The sequence below is a fragment of the Cyprinodon tularosa genome, unplaced genomic scaffold, assembly GCF_016077235.1.
Source record: "Cyprinodon tularosa strain WSP-4 unplaced genomic scaffold, ASM1607723v1 ctg644, whole genome shotgun sequence".
Taxonomy (NCBI): Eukaryota; Metazoa; Chordata; class Actinopteri; order Cyprinodontiformes; family Cyprinodontidae; genus Cyprinodon; species Cyprinodon tularosa.
This window is the reverse complement of record NW_024039390.1, coordinates 529,300-546,605: the sequence shown is the minus strand read 5'-3', so window position 1 is coordinate 546,605 and position 17,306 is coordinate 529,300. Positions and strand designations below refer to the sequence as shown.

Sequence of the window (17,306 nt, the reverse complement as noted above, 5' to 3'; positions counted from 1 at the left end):
TAAACTAAAAGTACAATAGGTGAAATTGAAGTAAATTAGATAAATACATAGTTAAGTTGCAATTGAGTTGTCTGATGAAAATTAATAACAGGTAGCAACATTTGAAAGTACGCAATATAGTAGAAAAGTAACTGGATAAAATTCGACTTATTAGCTGACTGAGATCAACACTTTACAGCAAATGTCTGTTAGTAACTGCAGATTAAATGTGTATTCCTGATCATAGCTGTCACTCTCTGTGTTAAGCCCCTTATGTTAGGATGTTGTTGATATGTAAGCCTGTGCTTCTTCTGGTGAGGTGAAAAAACGCTCCTGGTTTTTGTGGGTGATCCTGAAGCAAGCTGGGTAAAGGATGTCATATCTCGCTCCTTCAAACCCCCGGAGTTGTTGTCTCACCATGTTATGTCCTGTTGTCCTCTTGTCACTCGGTAGTATAATCTGGGTAGACAGAGGCGGTAATCTTGTCAACCTTGATCTGCTGTTTCGCCCGGACCAGACGAAGTATGTTTTTCACAGTCCTGGAAGTGGTGCAGGTGAGCCACAATGACCCGTAGTTGATCTCCCCAACTTGGCGTTGGCTGTAGCGAATTGGGATCTCTCCACCACAGGGGCCTCCTTTTGGTCAAATGCCTTCAGATGTTTGCAGAAGTGTCTAAATAAATGTAAATAGCTTGAAGAAATGGGTATTTGCTAAGATAAATGCTAGTTTCATATTTTTAGAACAGATGGTTCTGGAGACCCTGGACACATGTCTACTCCATAGCCTGCCCCTACACACCTCTAAAACTTGACAATAATAACAAAACAGTGAAATATTGTGACCTACAACAGACTAGTTGATATTACACGAAAATTAGAACCAACAATGATTTATAGTATACATACATTTTTCCAAGGTAATTCAAAAGTTTATTTTTTATAAGTAATAGGTTTACAATCTAATTTTCAGATTATTTTTTCTTCTTTTTTTTTTTTTTTTAGCAGTGTCCTGTCTGGCAATGTGACAATAAGAATAGTTGTCTTGATACCAAAAGAGAGCCCCACAGATGTTGCATTTACAAGTGGAGCAGTGTTCCACTTGATTTACGCATATAAATACCTAAATACCTTTATCATAATCATGCAGGGAGTATTACAGATTATATAGACACTGCAATTTAAGTAGAACAGGAAAGGAAAAACAGGAAAATGGAGAAAAAGATGAAAGAAAGAGGAGATAAAAGGGAGATAACGATAAAACATCTTCAGTCTGCTTCATCACCTGTAAAGAGATATAAAAAGGTAACTGTCAGACTGCTGTTAGTTGGTCTATTTGACAGTTCTTATTGTTGTGTGCTGCCATCTGGTGGCAAAAATATGACATGCATCATCGAAAAGTATTCAATATATGAAATAATTATTTAAAAAAAAAACATTATTCTTTGTGAGTTCTTCATTGTCATATTATTACTTTGGTTACATTGAGTCTTAACCCGCTTCATGCCACTATGATCCAAGTAGCTTGAGTCAGTTTGTACAATTCCCTCCTCCTCTAAGCAGTAGTCTAATGGTTAAAAAAAAAAGAAGGGGGGTGGTTGAATATTTTTTTTTTTTTTTTTTTGGAAGCATACATAGTGGTATGCTGGTAACGGTTCTCAGTCATCCAGGTCATAGTCATTCCAAAAAAGTTAAAAAACAAAACAAAAAACAATCCACTGGACTTGGTTTCCAAGTTTGAAGACGTTTCACCTCCCATTCAAAAAATCCGAAATAGCATTGAGTTAGAAGCTTTACATAGTAGCCCAAAAAGTAGCTTTTTCTTCTTGTTCTTCTTTTTTGATTTAAATTCATTTTGCTCGGGCTACTCGTAACCTCACAGCCCAGAAAATGTTGAAAGGGCGGGGAGGGGGATGATTTTTAAGATTTTTTTTAAGAAAGCGGAGGCCATCCCCCCTCATTCCCCTTCAAGTTGAGTACTGCTTCTAAGGATTATTGCTCCTGATGTGGTCAGTAGTTTGTTTTTACAACTGATTTTGAAGGAAGCATGGTTTCTGTGCTCATATGGATAAATGGGAGTGGGATTTAATAAGTTTCCTTCTTCATCCCTTTCAGACATGGTAAATGTACTTTACTTTGTTACCTGGCCACGGCCATGGCTGTCGGTCTCTTTGTCATAAGTTGATCAGCTATGTAAGTGGTTATTTTCTTGCGTTCTATGAAAACATACTGCCTGAAATGATAAATAAATAAATTCCCACCTTCTTCAGTGCTTCAGAGAAGGCAACCAGATGTTGCCTGCCATCAAGACAACAGGAAACAGTCTCAGCCAGCTCTGTAAACGCACCAGATGGAGATAAAAGTATTTTAAAAGCAGCAAGCACTTATCCACAAAGGCTGTGACAGTTTTTGGATCTGAATCAAAGAGCACATCACCAGAAGCAGAAGGAGCAGCAGCCAGGCTGAAAACAACACTTTTAGCCGTGCTCATTGTCACCATTTCAGTGAAGTTATTATTTTACTATTCTGTATCTTAAGTATCAATTCCCACCCTGTAAAATATCTGAACGGTTGCAAGATGCAATATTTTTATCAGATGTGTGGTAAAACAGATGGGAAGCAAAATACAAGTCATATCTTAAAGTTGGAAGATACAGATTTAACACGGCTCACCAATATTTAGCTCAAAGATTATGGCACATATCTAGAGTTATAGTAAGATTTTCAGTTTTAAATATAACTATAATACACTTCCTATAACTAACAGTTTCTGTGGTCCAGCATGTGTGTGAAACTGACGATGTGCCGATACAGAGGAAACACTATATCATAAAAAATTCTTAACTTAAGTGTATTTACCATTAATTTGAGTAGGTAAATGAAACAGTTTGCAATGGAATGAGTATTTTTACTCTTATAATGAGAAAATTAGATAACATGCACTAGAAATAAGACAATGCAATTGTGTTTTATTATTTTAAATGAAATTTGTCTTGTTCCATTGGCAAAGTGTCTCTTTTATGTCAATCCAAGAAAAAAATGCATTTATTTTAAGAAAAATGACTAACTTGGATTTCGATTTTTTTCCAGTGTAAACCATCTGGTGAATATTCTAGTTTCAAAAAGCTAAAAATGGATCAAAAAACTTGTTGAATGTTCCAATTCAATCTGTCTTTTCTCCCCTCCTCTCTTGGCATCCTCTTTCATATTAAGTTCGGAGGGGAGGGGAATGGAAGAGAGGCATGCAGGGAGACTGGAAGAAAGGGAAACTGGGAGGGACTGTGGGCAAGGGGAACTTGAATCCAAAAACTAAACTAAGGCAGAAAGTTCAAGAGCTGAAAGCCTGACGACATCAAGAGGAGGGAAATCAGCCAGGCAAGGAATCAAAAATTGCTCTTCAGACAGGAGGAATGTCATAAAAGGAGAAGGAAGCTGCATTTCTTTCCAGATTTAGCCAGATTTGGGCCTTTCTAAAAGTTTGAGGAGGGATTCTGATGTCATTACAGCTCATTTCAGGAATAAACATCCAAAGACGCAACAGTCGTTTCAGGGGGTTTTTTTTTTCTAAAGGAAGAGTTTAGACAAGCAGTGAGGGAACATCGAGGAAGATGATCTGGCTGTTTCTCTTCTCTCTGACTCTGACTTTGGGATCAGTCCAAAGCCAGAGTTCCTCCCAGGATGCCTTCATAATCCAGTACCTGGAGAGAAGGCTCATTCAGATGGAGGTGAGCTCATTTTCTTACATAGTATTATGTTTTTTTTAATCAACAAGTTGCTCCTTTCAATTTTTATTCCACGTTGGACATTTGGTCATTGATTTTGAATAGTTTGTGTTATTTTTATAATGTCACCTCTGTAGATCATGTGGTTGCAATGTTTGGGCATCCTTTCAGCAGCCTGGCTGCCTTTTATTAAATCCTGTTACAGGAATCTGGATGAGTCAACAAAGAATGTTTTGTGATCTGGTTTCAGACATGGACAAATATAGAATACTGAACAATAAAAGCTGAAAAATAAGCCTGATTAATTTCTTCTGTTTTTCAGACAATGGAGTAAAAGTGGAGCCACTCTGATAATAATGATAACGTTATTTAATGGTGATTCCCAGATACTAAAGGTCGTATAAATATACACATATAATAACCACAGTATCCATTAAAGAGAAATAAAAGCTACGTACTCTAAAGGGCCTTGTGAGACACTAGGCGCGTTTGGTGTTTTCTTTCTCTCTAGCTAAGTTTTTAGCATTGTTAATTTAAAAAATACCAACTCTGGATTCAATTTAGTCTTCACTTTCTTTTACATCATATTTATTATTTTACTAATAAAATTACATGTCGTTTGAAACTACTTCATCAGTCAATGAAATGTTTCACTCCGTAAGGAAAAGAATCGTTGCTCGGTTATTACTCACTATTCTTGATTGCACTGATATCATTTATAGAAAATACTACACCTACTAATCTCCAAGCATTTAATGTTGTTTATAAAAGTCTGTGCAGGTTTATTCTCCGCTGCCTTTCAGAACTGAACTCACCATTGTCAAGAGTTGTTGTACCAACAACTCTTGGCTCACTCCATCTTCCAGATGACAAGTTCACTAGTTGATATTTATACTTAAATGTATTAATCTTAGTTGCCATGAATATTTAAAACAATTCTTCATTCATTTTCTTCTCTACGTATAGTATTAGGCTGTTATAGATAGGCTCTGTTACTGCACCTTGAAGCTCTATCTCTCCGGTTCCTCTTCCTGAAAAGAGATCCCTCGGGACAAACTCTTTAAATAATGCTTATTGACTTATAAATATTAAATAAGCATGAGACATGACAACAGATTTTGATAGAAATTGTAGTCTTACTCATATCAGAGAAGTTGCTTAGAATCTACAGAAGGCAGCTGCTCACCTCTCAGGAAGTGGCCCCGATTAACAGTTAAAAGGCATTTTATACATCTCCAGTCTGCCACATTATCTTATTTTACATCAAACACATTAGCAGATGATGAGACCTCCATTGCTTCGGGCCTTATCAAAATATTACACTTTGTTCTTAGCTGAAGGAAACCGCTCTCATTCCATTCCTAAATTTTTTCCACGTACAGAATGAAGATTATAACTGTATATCCAGACAGATTAACTTAATTAGATAAACTATTGTGTAAAACATCAGTCCTAACATGCAGCTAATATTCAGGTGTAATAAACTCACACATCATCAATGGTAATTATCCTAACAAGGAGGCATTGTGTTGAAAAGTTTATTGTTGTTCCACGAATCAACAAGAAATCATAAAAAGATTTTTTATTATAAAGCACCCTCTGACTGGATAAATCTCCCATCCTCACTTGAAATCATAACCTCTGTTTATGTGTTTAAAACTGCCCCCTTTTATTCCTTATAAAGCATCTATAATGTTCTCAAACTCTTCGTTAATATCAATAATTGTTCTGTTATTACACTGATGTTTAACCGTTGCTGTAGTTGAGAACTTTGTGTGTTTGGAAGTTTGCGTGATTGGTTATGTTGTTAGGTCTTGTTTGAAAGAATGTTTAGGGGATACACATGCTACTGCATCTGTTTGCTGCTTTTTGTTTATACCAGGAGCTCCGTGAAAACTTCAAAATCCTGTGGAATAAAAAGTAAATAAATAAGGCACTGGAAGAAGGTTGAAGATTTGAATCAGATATTGTGAAAACATGGATGTAGGTGCCTCCAGTGTAGATTGTGCATAAATCTGTGATATTTGTTTTAAGTGTGACCTAAGGGTAGAAGGTAATGAGCAACAGAGACTCTAGGAAAGTTTTGTTTGTTTCTAACTATGCATAGCTATTTTAATTTGACAGGTAGGCTACTTTAGAACCCGTAGATGTAAATGCACCAATTTTTCCACTATGTTTTATTCACTTTAGAATACTACAAAAAACAATACATCAGGAAATGAATAAAGCTAGTAACTAATGTTAGGCTATATTTTTAGCACGATCTGCTAGTTATGCAAGAATTATAAAAAAAAGTAATCCTTCCTGGTTAAATATTTTCCCTTTTTAGGCTAAAAGGAGCATATTTTCAGCAAACATATACTTTTTTTTTTTTTATCTTACTTTAGTAGTCATTTTGACAAAGCAAAAAAAAAGAAAAAATCTCACCCGTATACACACAGTGAACGAATCAGGCCGTTATTAGTTTGTGCTGCAACAAGCCTAAATTAATCATCACATGAATAGATCAGTGTGTGAATAATGCCCTGAATCTTGCAGTTCGCTACTCGTACTGAGAATGCTGCTGTGTCACTTAACTTCATACATTATTTAGGAACTGATAAAGGACAGATATTAGAATAGAATAGAATAGAAAAGACCTTTATTGTCCCACAATGGAGAAATTATGGTGTTATAGCAGCAAAAGATTATAGCAAAAACGCTCACACAAATGTGTCAAGGTTTGGCTGTGGTTTAGAGCAGGCATCCCCATCCTCGGTCCTCAAGGCCCCCTGTCCTGCAGGTTTTAGAGGTTTCCCTGCTTTAGCACAGCTGATTATAACGATTGCAGTAGACCAAAACCGAGTTAATCAGCTTTCAATTAAAATCAGCTGTGCTGGAGCAAGGAAACCTCTAAAACCTGCAGGACAGGGGGCCTCGAGGACCGAGGTTGGGGATGCCTGGTTTAGAGGACCCAAATGCAGAGCCAGAGAGGCTGAGGTGAATTGTTGTAGTTTTAATGATGAAAATGGTTAACAAAGGCAGGAATCCAAAAATCCAACAAAAAATGTAACACAGACCACAACCATGGAGACATCAAGGGAAAAAACGCACAAGGAGCCAGGGAGAGACGAGGTGAGACGACAACAGCGATAACAGGACCAGTAACAACAAGGAGTGACAGCAGAGGGAGAGCATATAAAGCTGACAGAGACAAAGGGCGGGCTAACGAGCTGATAAGGAGCGGGTGTGAGAGGAGACAGCGAGGGAGCCAAAGGGAAAGGAACACACAAGAGGGCAACAGAGGAAAACAACAGAAAAACCTGAGAGCTAACATAAATCTAGAAACTACAACAAAATAGGAATTAAACCAATAAAACTAGGAAACATGGAGCAAAGTAAAGCACAACAGAACCAAAACCATGACAAAATGTGGACCTTAAAAAGTGTATAAAATAACAGAATAAATGAGAGTTGGAAAAAAATACTGTACCGTTCAGTGTTTTTACTATACAAATACTGTGCATTTAGAGAATAAATTATCAATAAACAGCTGTGGACATTTTACTGTATTGGATATGTGTAAATAGCAACAACACTTGAAATGTGCAAAAATTACAGTCGTATTTCAGTGACCTGTGGAAAAATCAGCAGAAATGTAACATCTTATTAGGGTTGTTGGAGGTTATGGTTATAGAGTCTTACAGCAGCTGAGAGGAAGGATCTGTGCTAACGCTCCCTGGAGCATTAAAGGAATGGTACACCCAAAACATGATTAGCCTTCATTTTCTACTCACCCCCATGCTGAACAACACTCTGGAGTACTTTTTTGATATCTCAAATGCATCTGGAGATCTGGGAGGCTTCTTGCTGTCTGCTGACATTCAAATGGAGGTCTATGGCGCCCGAGGCAGAAAGGTCCATAAAAGTCCACAAAAAACGTGTCAATATTCCTCCATACTGCTCGTCCAATGTATTCCAAGTGTCCTGAGTGGGTAGCGTCCAAAATTTACTCGAAACGAAGTCATTTAGAATGTTTTTAGAGCATAAACAGGAGTGTATAGGATTTCCTGAAAGCGCGTTCACGAGTCTACGGAAACCGCGGCAGACCAAACCAGGCAGACCTCCCAGATCTCCAGATGCATTTGAGTTATCAAAAAAGTACTCCAGAGTGTTGTTCAGCATGGGGGTGAGTAGAAAATGAAGGCTAATCATGTTTTGGGTGTACTATTCCTTTAAGGGTGCAAATGTTACAGATAATACAGTATGTATGTTATTTCCAGACTAGTCTGGAAATTGATGGGTTTTTTCTTAAGTACTGTAATGGACTTAGGTTATTATAGTTCTATAAAATATTATATTTTGTGTAAATGTTTCATATTTTGATTCTAAATTGGATAAATTTGACCAAACAAAAAGAAATAAACAACACAATTGCCTTTTGAAATTTGATTTATACACTTTACTACATTGATGAAATGTGTATGTCCCCAGCAGCTGGTCTCCTTTTGAAATGTTTTTTTTTTTTTTTTTTTAAAGGACTTAGCATTACCGTAGCATAAAGTGATGAATTACTTTAACATTTTTGTCAGCTTCTAGTTTTTTAATTATCCTTTAAACCAGTTGTGGACTACTGTCTTAAGCTGGAAATAAAAGAGAAATCAAATCTCAATTAGCAGTGTGTAATACATTAATAAATTAACAATACAATAAACCCTCTAAATATGAGCTATCTGATAAAGTAACTACTGTAGATATTAGCAAAATTATTATTATTAGAATAAAGAAAAATGGGTGAAATTATAGAAAAACTGTTTTTTTTTTGTTTGTTAAATGCCAGCTGTGCCTGTATTTATGCTATTCCCACTGTGTGAACAAAATCAGGAGCGTCTGAGTCTGTGTGAGCAAAACACAATAAGTGCCACCCAGAAAACCTATGACCTCTCCTCGGAGATTAGAGGCTACCTTTCCACACTCAACACTTTAAGGTAGGCCGCCTGAATATTCCCACCACATTAATCGTTTCCAATGGTTAAACTCCTGAACATGTTTTATGTGTTTCTGTGTGTTTTGCCTCTTAGATCAGAGGTAAAGAGCCAAGTAGACGGTGTCTCTGTGCGTGTTGACCGGGTGGAGAGAGAGCTGGAATATTTGGAGAACAAACTTCCCACTCAGTCTGACATTGAGATGGAGGAAGTGCTGCTGGAGCAGCAGATAAAAGCAGCAGAACTGGAGCAGCTGAAAAAGAAGGCTGCGATACATGTGGAGAACGGTAGGCAACTTTTGCATAGAGAAAAGCCACAAATAAATGAAAGAGGACATTTTTATCACATTTTTGCTTGTGTTAGTAAATTTCTTTGTCTAATTTATTATATCTAGACTGCCAAACGGCTCTGAGTCAAGTTAAGTCTCTTAAAATTGTGAAGAGGGCAGGCGACCCAAATGGATGCTGGTTCAAGGACCCCTCTGAGGGATCAGATAAGGTCAGTAATGTCTAAAACTTGACTGTCTGTCCTTTTGGGCTCATGCTTAATGTGGAGCTACTAATGGACAGTCTAATTACTCATTAATCATAAACAGTTTGTTATTAGCTTTAGTATTGTTACTCTCTTTTCCACACTAATTTACCCTCAGAAAAGCAAATTTTCCTGAAATAACTTTTTTGTTACAAATTATATACATTAAAAAAATCATATATATATATATATATATATATATATATATATATATATATATATATATATATATATATATATATATATATATATATATATATATATATATATATATATATATATTAGTGCTGTCAAAATTATCGCGTTATTATCGCGTTAACGCGAGGCCATTTTAACGGCGATAATTTTTTTAACGTGAGATTAACGCTATGTGGTTTTATGGTAAAATTTTCCAAGTACATCCCGCTGCAGCCTGCGGGAAGGCGGGGCTATTTTCCCCCAGTCTATGCATTTTCCATAGGCTTCAAGAGCGGAGCTCCTCAAGGAAAAAAGACACTCATACACTGGGTGGCGCTAGTGCCTTTTCTTTAAGCCCCACCACCAACAAACAAGTTGAGTGTCTGGTAACTAGTAGCAACCTGAAATACGCTGAGAAAACAGATTACTGAGGTGAAATGGAATCTGCTACGGCACTCTTGCTGTCTGTGTACGCCACAGGTCGGTATCGCGCGTGTGGGTGGGTGTGTCTGTGTGTGGGTGGGTGGGTGGGTGGGTGTGTGTGTGTGTGTGTGTGTGTGTGGGTGGGTGGGTGTGTGTGTGTTCTCATTTTTGTTAAGAGGCTGAAAAGTAACTTTCTAGAGCATAGACTACCTCCATCTAGTGATGTCGGTCTATTGATTTTGATGTATTGATTGAAAATTGTTCATTATTATCTTGGTTAATTAACATCTAATGTTAACTGTACTACATTTTATAGCAGTAGGGTAAAATGCTTGTCTTTGTTCAAAAGACTGTATTAACTGTAAAGACTGTCTTTTACATCAGCCTGTTTTCAGGGCCTTTTTTTTGGCTACATATTTGTTATTTTTTGCTACATGCCTCCCCATCTTCTTGCCATATGTTTCTATGGCATAAATCAGTGTCTGTGACCTGTTTTCATTTAAAAAAAAAGAACGTTGGCACAAACCTAGCCTGTATGTATTTTTTGTATGTCATCGAGAGTATTTAAATGATTTTCAATCAGAAAAAAAATTTGCGATTAAAATGTGATTAATCGCGAGTTAACTCAGGCATTGATGCGATTAATCGCGATTAAAAAAATTTAATCGATTGACAGCACTAATATATATATATATATATATACTTTATAATTCCATGGACCAATGAATATGAAAAAACTTATATAGCTGCTCCTATGCTAGAATTTCATTAAATTTAAAAACCACATTAAAGGACATTATAGTAAAGAATATTTATACTTTAAGACTTTTTTCCTCTCCCTAAATGTTGAGTCCATTTCATGTTTGGTCTTTCATTCGCCTAACACTATGTTCGTCCACCAATCTGTTCATCTGTATGTCCATCCATTGTTTGCCTAGCAGGTTTTATAGATTGCATTTGTAATAATACTCAAGAAACAGACTAAAGGCCTGATTTTCAAAGATTCAGAATAATGGATGTCAACTTGCCCATTCAGTTTTGTTTTAGCACATGAAATAAGTATGTTTTATGCAAGTGATCAACAAAGATTGCTGCCCACATGTTATGACTTGCAAACTTGTTTTGGTTCAACTCCTTTAAAATGAGCAGATTTGATCTACTGATAGTGTTCACAGAGAGTTGCCATAAAAGACAGAAGAGGTTCTAGGCCATGTAGTGGTAGGTAATAATGATAAAGGTTATATGAAAAATAATGACTATAATATTAGATATTATTTCTCAAGCACTTTACATAATTATCTATAAGAACTACAAACAAAAGTAAAGAAAACTAATAATGAAATGAATGAAGTTTGTTGAAAACAAACAAAGGAAATATCATTAAACATGATTAGGTATGAGTGTCTTAAAATTGATATTAAAAGTATAGAAGTAAAATATATAAAACATAATCATACTTTCTGCTCTGCGTGGTTACAGTATGTGCGGTTATGCTCTTTCAAAATCCATAATTTTGCAGAATACGCCATAATATTTGGATATCCTCCACCCCTGAATTTGTGTGGTTTGGACATCAAAATATCATCTGCATATTGGCATAAAGGCAAACACACAAAAAAAAACTTTTGCAGGCACTGTGTGCTGAATCACAAATGTAAATTACTTTGTGCCTTCCTTGAAGATCTTCTCTGCAGTTGTAAACATGTTTACATTTATTCTAAGATGCTCAAACCTTCTGAACATCAGGCCTAAAGACTAGAAAAGCATTAAATTTGTTGTGAATATTGTGTAGGAACCACTCTGATCTATATGTGCTAATTGTGCCGATTATTTCGGTAGGGAAGTTAAACATTTTATCCTTTCTGTTTACGATTCATTTTAAGGCCCATGTGTTAAATCTTTTGGGATGGTGCCAAACAAAGTCATTAGATTTAAAGTATATCCAATTGAATGTTCTTTATATACCAGTTTATTTGCAAGAACAATGTACAATCCTTTGAATGCAATTTTGACACCGATTAATTCATCAAATCACACAAATATGACCCAACACCAACATGCCAGGATAACCTGGTCCAAACAATGTTTGAACAGATGGGTAAATACATCTTTAATACTCTGTGTCCTTTCTTTTTCAGGTATACTTATTCAGTGGATTCCGTAACAACACCATACTGGAGTACAAATCGCTGAAGAGCTTCACAAAGACTTCCACACCTCCAGCAAATGAAGTACAGCTGCCTTTTTACTGGCAGGGCACGGGTCATGTGGTTTACAATGGATTTCTGTACTGCCACAAGGCGGATACACCCAATGAAATACTGAAGGTTTGTCTGATCATAAGCTGATGGGCTCATGCTTTTCTCTGTTGATCCTCATCAAATGGTAAAGAGAAAAAACTGTTATTTTGTATCCTGCTTCAATTTACTAGCCAATTACCTTTTTAACTGGAGAGCAGCTGCGAGCCTGATTATTTTAAGGAATTATATCTATCTGGGAGGGAGTTATGTGCTATTTCTTTTCTTTCAATGTGTTAGCTGAGGTCAGGGAGGATACAGTGCCAAAAGATACAATTTGGTTCCAGTGGAGCTTTTTTTTTTTATAGGAAACTGGATATTCTAAAGGAAATTGCACTTGTTAGAGCCAGCTCAAACATAAAAAAGGTTATGAAATACATTTATTTCTGAACAATCCACTGTAAGAGAGCATAATGCTCTTTTAGGGTCAGAGGTAAGTCTCTTTCTGAGTGTGGGAGTGTTGTTATCTTTGTTTGTTGTTTAGAAGTGACAGACAATACTTTAGGTCCATCAGACAATGCTTTAGACAGAATGGGACCCACTATGACTGTTCTATTCTGCCATAGTTAAATAATAGCTTAACTTAATTGCGCTTAGTTTAAATACCCATTTACATTCCAACCCTAACCTCTGGTCAGGAGATCTGGATCAAGACTAAAAGCATAAGATCCCTTAAAGAAGCAATGGCTCTGAAGGGTGGTTGGAATATTGAACACCTCCATTTGGAAGTTTTCTGAGATGTTCAACAAAGTTGGAAAAATCATTGAGCCGGGAAGCTGCAAACGGAAGAGCAATGTTTGGATTCTGCTTTCTGACCTTTTATCTCTAGATTCTCACATAAAACAGTGTATGAGTGGACAACTGGTCAAGAACAACTCAGGCTCAATTTCTCTTGTTAATAAGCACAGTTTTCATTATTCCGTGTATTTCTTGTCACGTTTAAAGGTGGATCTGTTGAATGGCTCTGTGGTGGATAGCATGCTTCTTCCTGGAGCTGGTAACCTTCCTGTGTACAGCCTAAACCCCAACACTTATGTAGACATGGCTGTAGACGAGCTTGGCCTCTGGGTTATCCATGCAGATCCTGAATACGGTGGAAACTTGGTCATTACCAAACTGGACAAAGGTAAAGAAATAACCTTCTGCTGTGGAAATGTATTTTTTTTATTCAAATTATTATAGGAGTGTTTTTTAACAAAAGCTTTAAACTCTCCCCAAATTACCTCTCTCTAAGGTTTATGCTGCATTCTATTACTCTTTAACAGGGAAGTCAGAGTGTAATCTCTGAGGCTATTTTCATTGTCCAAATATGGCCACTAAGGCCAGCGACAAAAAGTGTAATGAAAACCAGAATGTAGGACCCAGAATTTGAGGCGAGACAGACAGTGGAAAGTTTCTAAATGTTTATTTACAAAAAAAGCAGAACAAGAAGCTGTGGATCTGCAGCGGTTGTGGGGGGAGGCGGGGCACCACCCTTCCCAGGCACTCTAGTTAGGGAGAGAAACACAGGTAAGTCACCATGATAATCGGACGGAAGATGATTATCCATGTGAGTCACTTACCTGGTTTAACAGTTCACTCCATCATTTCGAGGGAGGCAGGATTCAGCTGATGGACTGCCAACGAGATGTGGCGGGAGCCATCCAGAGTTTCCATGATGCATCAGCCCCAGTAAACAGGCAGGAATCCGTGCCCAGTCAGGGGAACAGCTCAGAACAGGATGGTTCCTAACTGTTCCTGGTTCTCAGAAACTTGTTGTTCTTAGATTCAGGGATCCAAAGCTTGGCCAGGGTTTGAGATCAGAACGGGAAAAGACAGAGGTGCAGTAGTTAAGAGGCAGGACAAGACTACGAAACTTTAAACTAGCTCCCTCTGTCACGCCAAAAACAGCAACAGTGCATGCTCAGTGGATAAGAACTGGGACTACAGAACTTTAAACTAGCACCCTCCGCCAAGTCAAAAACAGAAACGGGGCGCGCTGAGCGGACAAGAGCCAGAACATGATCAGGAAATACCAAGACAACAATCTTCTCTAACCACTGGCCTCCAAGAAGGAGCACATGAACCGTGGAAATCAGCCATGATCTCAGACGAAAACTCTAACTCAAACGAACAATCAAACAAACAAACAAACATAGTCAATGATCTGGCCCGGATAGCTGGGCTAAGCCGTATATGAAGCAGCAGGAGCAGGTGGATAAGACGAATCATAATTAGTAACCTGAGAGGGTTAGACAGGTGAGTGAAGTGAGCAATTATGTAAGCTATCTTTAGCTATCAGGGCAGTGAAAATGACAGAGGACTCAAAAACCTCAGAGCTCCGGACACACAGTGCTGGGATGAAATGTCTATAATGGAGGGAAGAGGAGCCTGTCGAAGGGCACTTGCAATAAAACAGTTGATCTACAGAAGGTTTGACTGGGTTTTAAGAACATCACTTAAAAGTTGGTGAATATGGAGGAGAAGAAGATGAAATGAAAAAGAAAAATAACAATTTCAAATTTGAATATCACATTTAGAAATTCAATTTGCAAAGTATGTTTGTAATTTCACAGGGGAAAATTGATAATTGAAGAAAGGAAAAATGATTAAATAACTATGCGTAGCTACAACGAAAGTCTTGGCTCATGCTGGAAGAATGGTCCTGGGAAAGTAGCGAGACAGTAAACACCTGCTTAGAGAGAGCTTTTTGATAATGGATTAAAATCTTGCATTCAACCTTCTCAAAAAAAAGTGTTGAGGGAGCTTCCAGTGGCTTAGCAGCAGCCATGAGTCCCAAAGGATTATGAGAGTCCCTGTGAAGAGAAGTAAGAAAAAATCCTTCCGGAAATACACAAACACCTGGTGACCAGCTCCACCAGATGCCTCACGGCTCTGCTTGCCAATAGGTTTCTCCACCAAGTTCTTCTGCAAGTCATGCTTTGATGGAGTATAATGGACTATATTTAATCTTTCACATGCAAATCAAACCATGGAATCATATTCAATTTCACTGCTATTCATCCCTTCATTACAAAACTTTTTAAGACCTGTATGACTTAGCAAACCAATGATACCAGAAGGGAATCAAAGAATCATTCATATATGAAGTTTGTGACAGCTAAAAAAAATCAGTTTGCATCAAATAAAATAAAAAATCCAAACTTAAATGTCAGTTTTGCTTTTAAACATGTTCTGCTACTGAGAATATATGAATATATGAATTAGTTTAACTGATGGGGGGTGTTAGAAGGAAGGGCTTGTCCTGGGTAACATTCATGCTAGAATCTCCATTGCCTGGTAGATATAAAATTGGAAGTGTTTTTTTTTGTTTGTTTTTTTTTTTTGTTTTAACCAGTAAGTTTAACACTGGAATACACCTGGGACACACAGTGTAGGAGCCGTGATGCTGAGGGGGCCTTCCTGATTTGTGGGACGCTTTATGTGGTCTACAACACACGTTATGGAGGACGCTCCACCGTCCAGTGTCTCTACGACATCCATGACACCATCCACAGGTTAGTATATAACAGGCTCTGAAATTCCAATCATGCCATTGCTATCCAAAAACTTCACATAGAAAAAAGATAAACATTCAAACAATGGACACAGATCGATTCCTTTGAAACTAATGTGGTAAAGCGTTTCGTCTTTCCTGTGTTGTCTTTGCGCAGCGCTGAGAGTCCTGTGATTTTCTTCCCGAAGCGGTACACCAGCCACAGCAGCATTCATTATAACCCCGGAGACAAACAGCTGTATGTCTGGGATGACGGTTACCAAACCATGTACAAAGTGGAGACCCGCAGCAATACCCAAATAACGTCCCAGTGAAACATCACTAAGTTACGCTCTTTACGCCGCATTGAAATCCAAATCTTTACATCAACCATCCTGAAATACTACGCTCCTGACAAAGATTTTCTCAAGGCCCAATAAATATCATACGCCTCATCAGACAACATTTTATCCTTCACTGGTAATGAATGTATGCTTCGTGGTTATTCCAAGACATTTAAAAAACAATCCGCTGGACTTTGTTTTCAAGTTTGAAGACGTTTCGCTTCCCATCCAGGAAGCATTTTTCAATAAAAAATGTCCAAAATATCGTTGACTTTGAGGATGTATACAGTGGACCAAAAACAAAGCCATGTTTTGGCTTAGAAAACATGGTTGAAAATTTCAAACAGGTTGGTAGATAGTCAATGTTTTAATCCTACAACAATTGTGTTTAACAGTACATGAAAAAGTACATGAATGTGCACCGCCCCCCAACCACATGTTTTATTAAATTGTATACAGATTTATTGCCTTTCTCATTTTGCAGTCTCTGATATACCTTATTCTTTAAAAAACTATTTTATCTATTCCTATTTCCTGATATAAACACAAATAAATATATTAAGAACATTGTGTCCTATTTTTTTCCTCTTCAATTCAATTCAGTGTATTTATATAGCGGCAGTTCACAACATATGTCATCAACCGGATCATACAATCCGACTGATTCAAAGTTTTCTATCTAAGGAAAACCAGTTGAATACATCGACCAACTGGCTGCGTTTGAATTCATGGGTTCATGGTTCTCTGAAGGTCAGATTCAAAGGCAGATTACCATATAGTGAGGTGCCGGGGTCTGGTCACATTCCTGTGACCATGTACTAAGTATTTGTTATAATGGTTATTGAGTCAGATATGTGGCGGTAATGTTTGATTTATTCAAAGGTTTTTATCTGTTACTGTGTAAATGGGTTTGGCTGTAATTTAAGGAAAGATTCTAATATATCTGCTGTGTGGGGACTATAAATCTAATTTTTAATGGCTATTTTGCACAATTTGCTTAACTAAGAATTGTTGTTGAATATCAGAGATTTTGCAGATATTTTTTTTAAACATACATTGTTTAGATTTACTTATATCTTTCTACCCCTTTTATAGAATAGAATAGAATAGAATAGAATAGAATAGAATAGAAAATCCCTTAATTGTCCCACAATGGGGAAATTCTGGTGTTTACAGCAGCAAAAATATTAAAGATTAAAGGGAAAATATGGTCACACAATTATGGACCTTAGATAGAATAACATAATAGTGAAGAGTTAAAAGATAAACAATAAAATTCTTAAACTGTTTAACAGTATAGAACTGTGCACCTGGAGAATGAATAACCAATGTACAGCTATGGACATTTCTATAGTAATGGATATGTGAAAATAGCAGTAACATAAGTGATGTGCAAA

At 37.1% G+C, this 17,306-nt stretch overlaps 1 protein-coding gene across 1 annotated transcript; it reads left to right on the top strand.

The window, feature by feature from the left end:
• The first annotated feature begins 3,255 nt into the window (after nucleotides 1-3,255).
• On the top strand, nucleotides 3,256-16,478 carry olfml1 (olfactomedin-like 1). The gene is made up of 8 exons (XM_038308716.1): nucleotides 3,256-3,701; nucleotides 8,562-8,665; nucleotides 8,759-8,949; nucleotides 9,057-9,160; nucleotides 11,932-12,120; nucleotides 13,036-13,216; nucleotides 15,428-15,587; nucleotides 15,744-16,478. The coding sequence occupies exons 1-8, from the start codon at nucleotides 3,585-3,587 to the stop codon at nucleotides 15,898-15,900; spliced, it is 1,203 nt and encodes a 400-aa protein (XP_038164644.1). The 5' UTR covers nucleotides 3,256-3,584; the 3' UTR covers nucleotides 15,901-16,478.
• The last annotated feature ends 828 nt before the right edge of the window (nucleotides 16,479-17,306 follow it).

Coding starts and splice junctions, on each gene's coding strand:
- olfml1 (XM_038308716.1), top strand. CDS start 3,585: ATGATCTGGCTGTTTCTCTTCTCTCTGACTCTGACTTTGGGATCAGTC. Junction 8,666..8,758: donor TCCACACTCAACACTTTAAG/GTAGGCCGCCTG, acceptor TTTGCCTCTTAG/ATCAGAGGTAAAGAGCCAAG. Junction 15,588..15,743: donor ATCCATGACACCATCCACAG/GTTAGTATATAA, acceptor GTCTTTGCGCAG/CGCTGAGAGTCCTGTGATTT.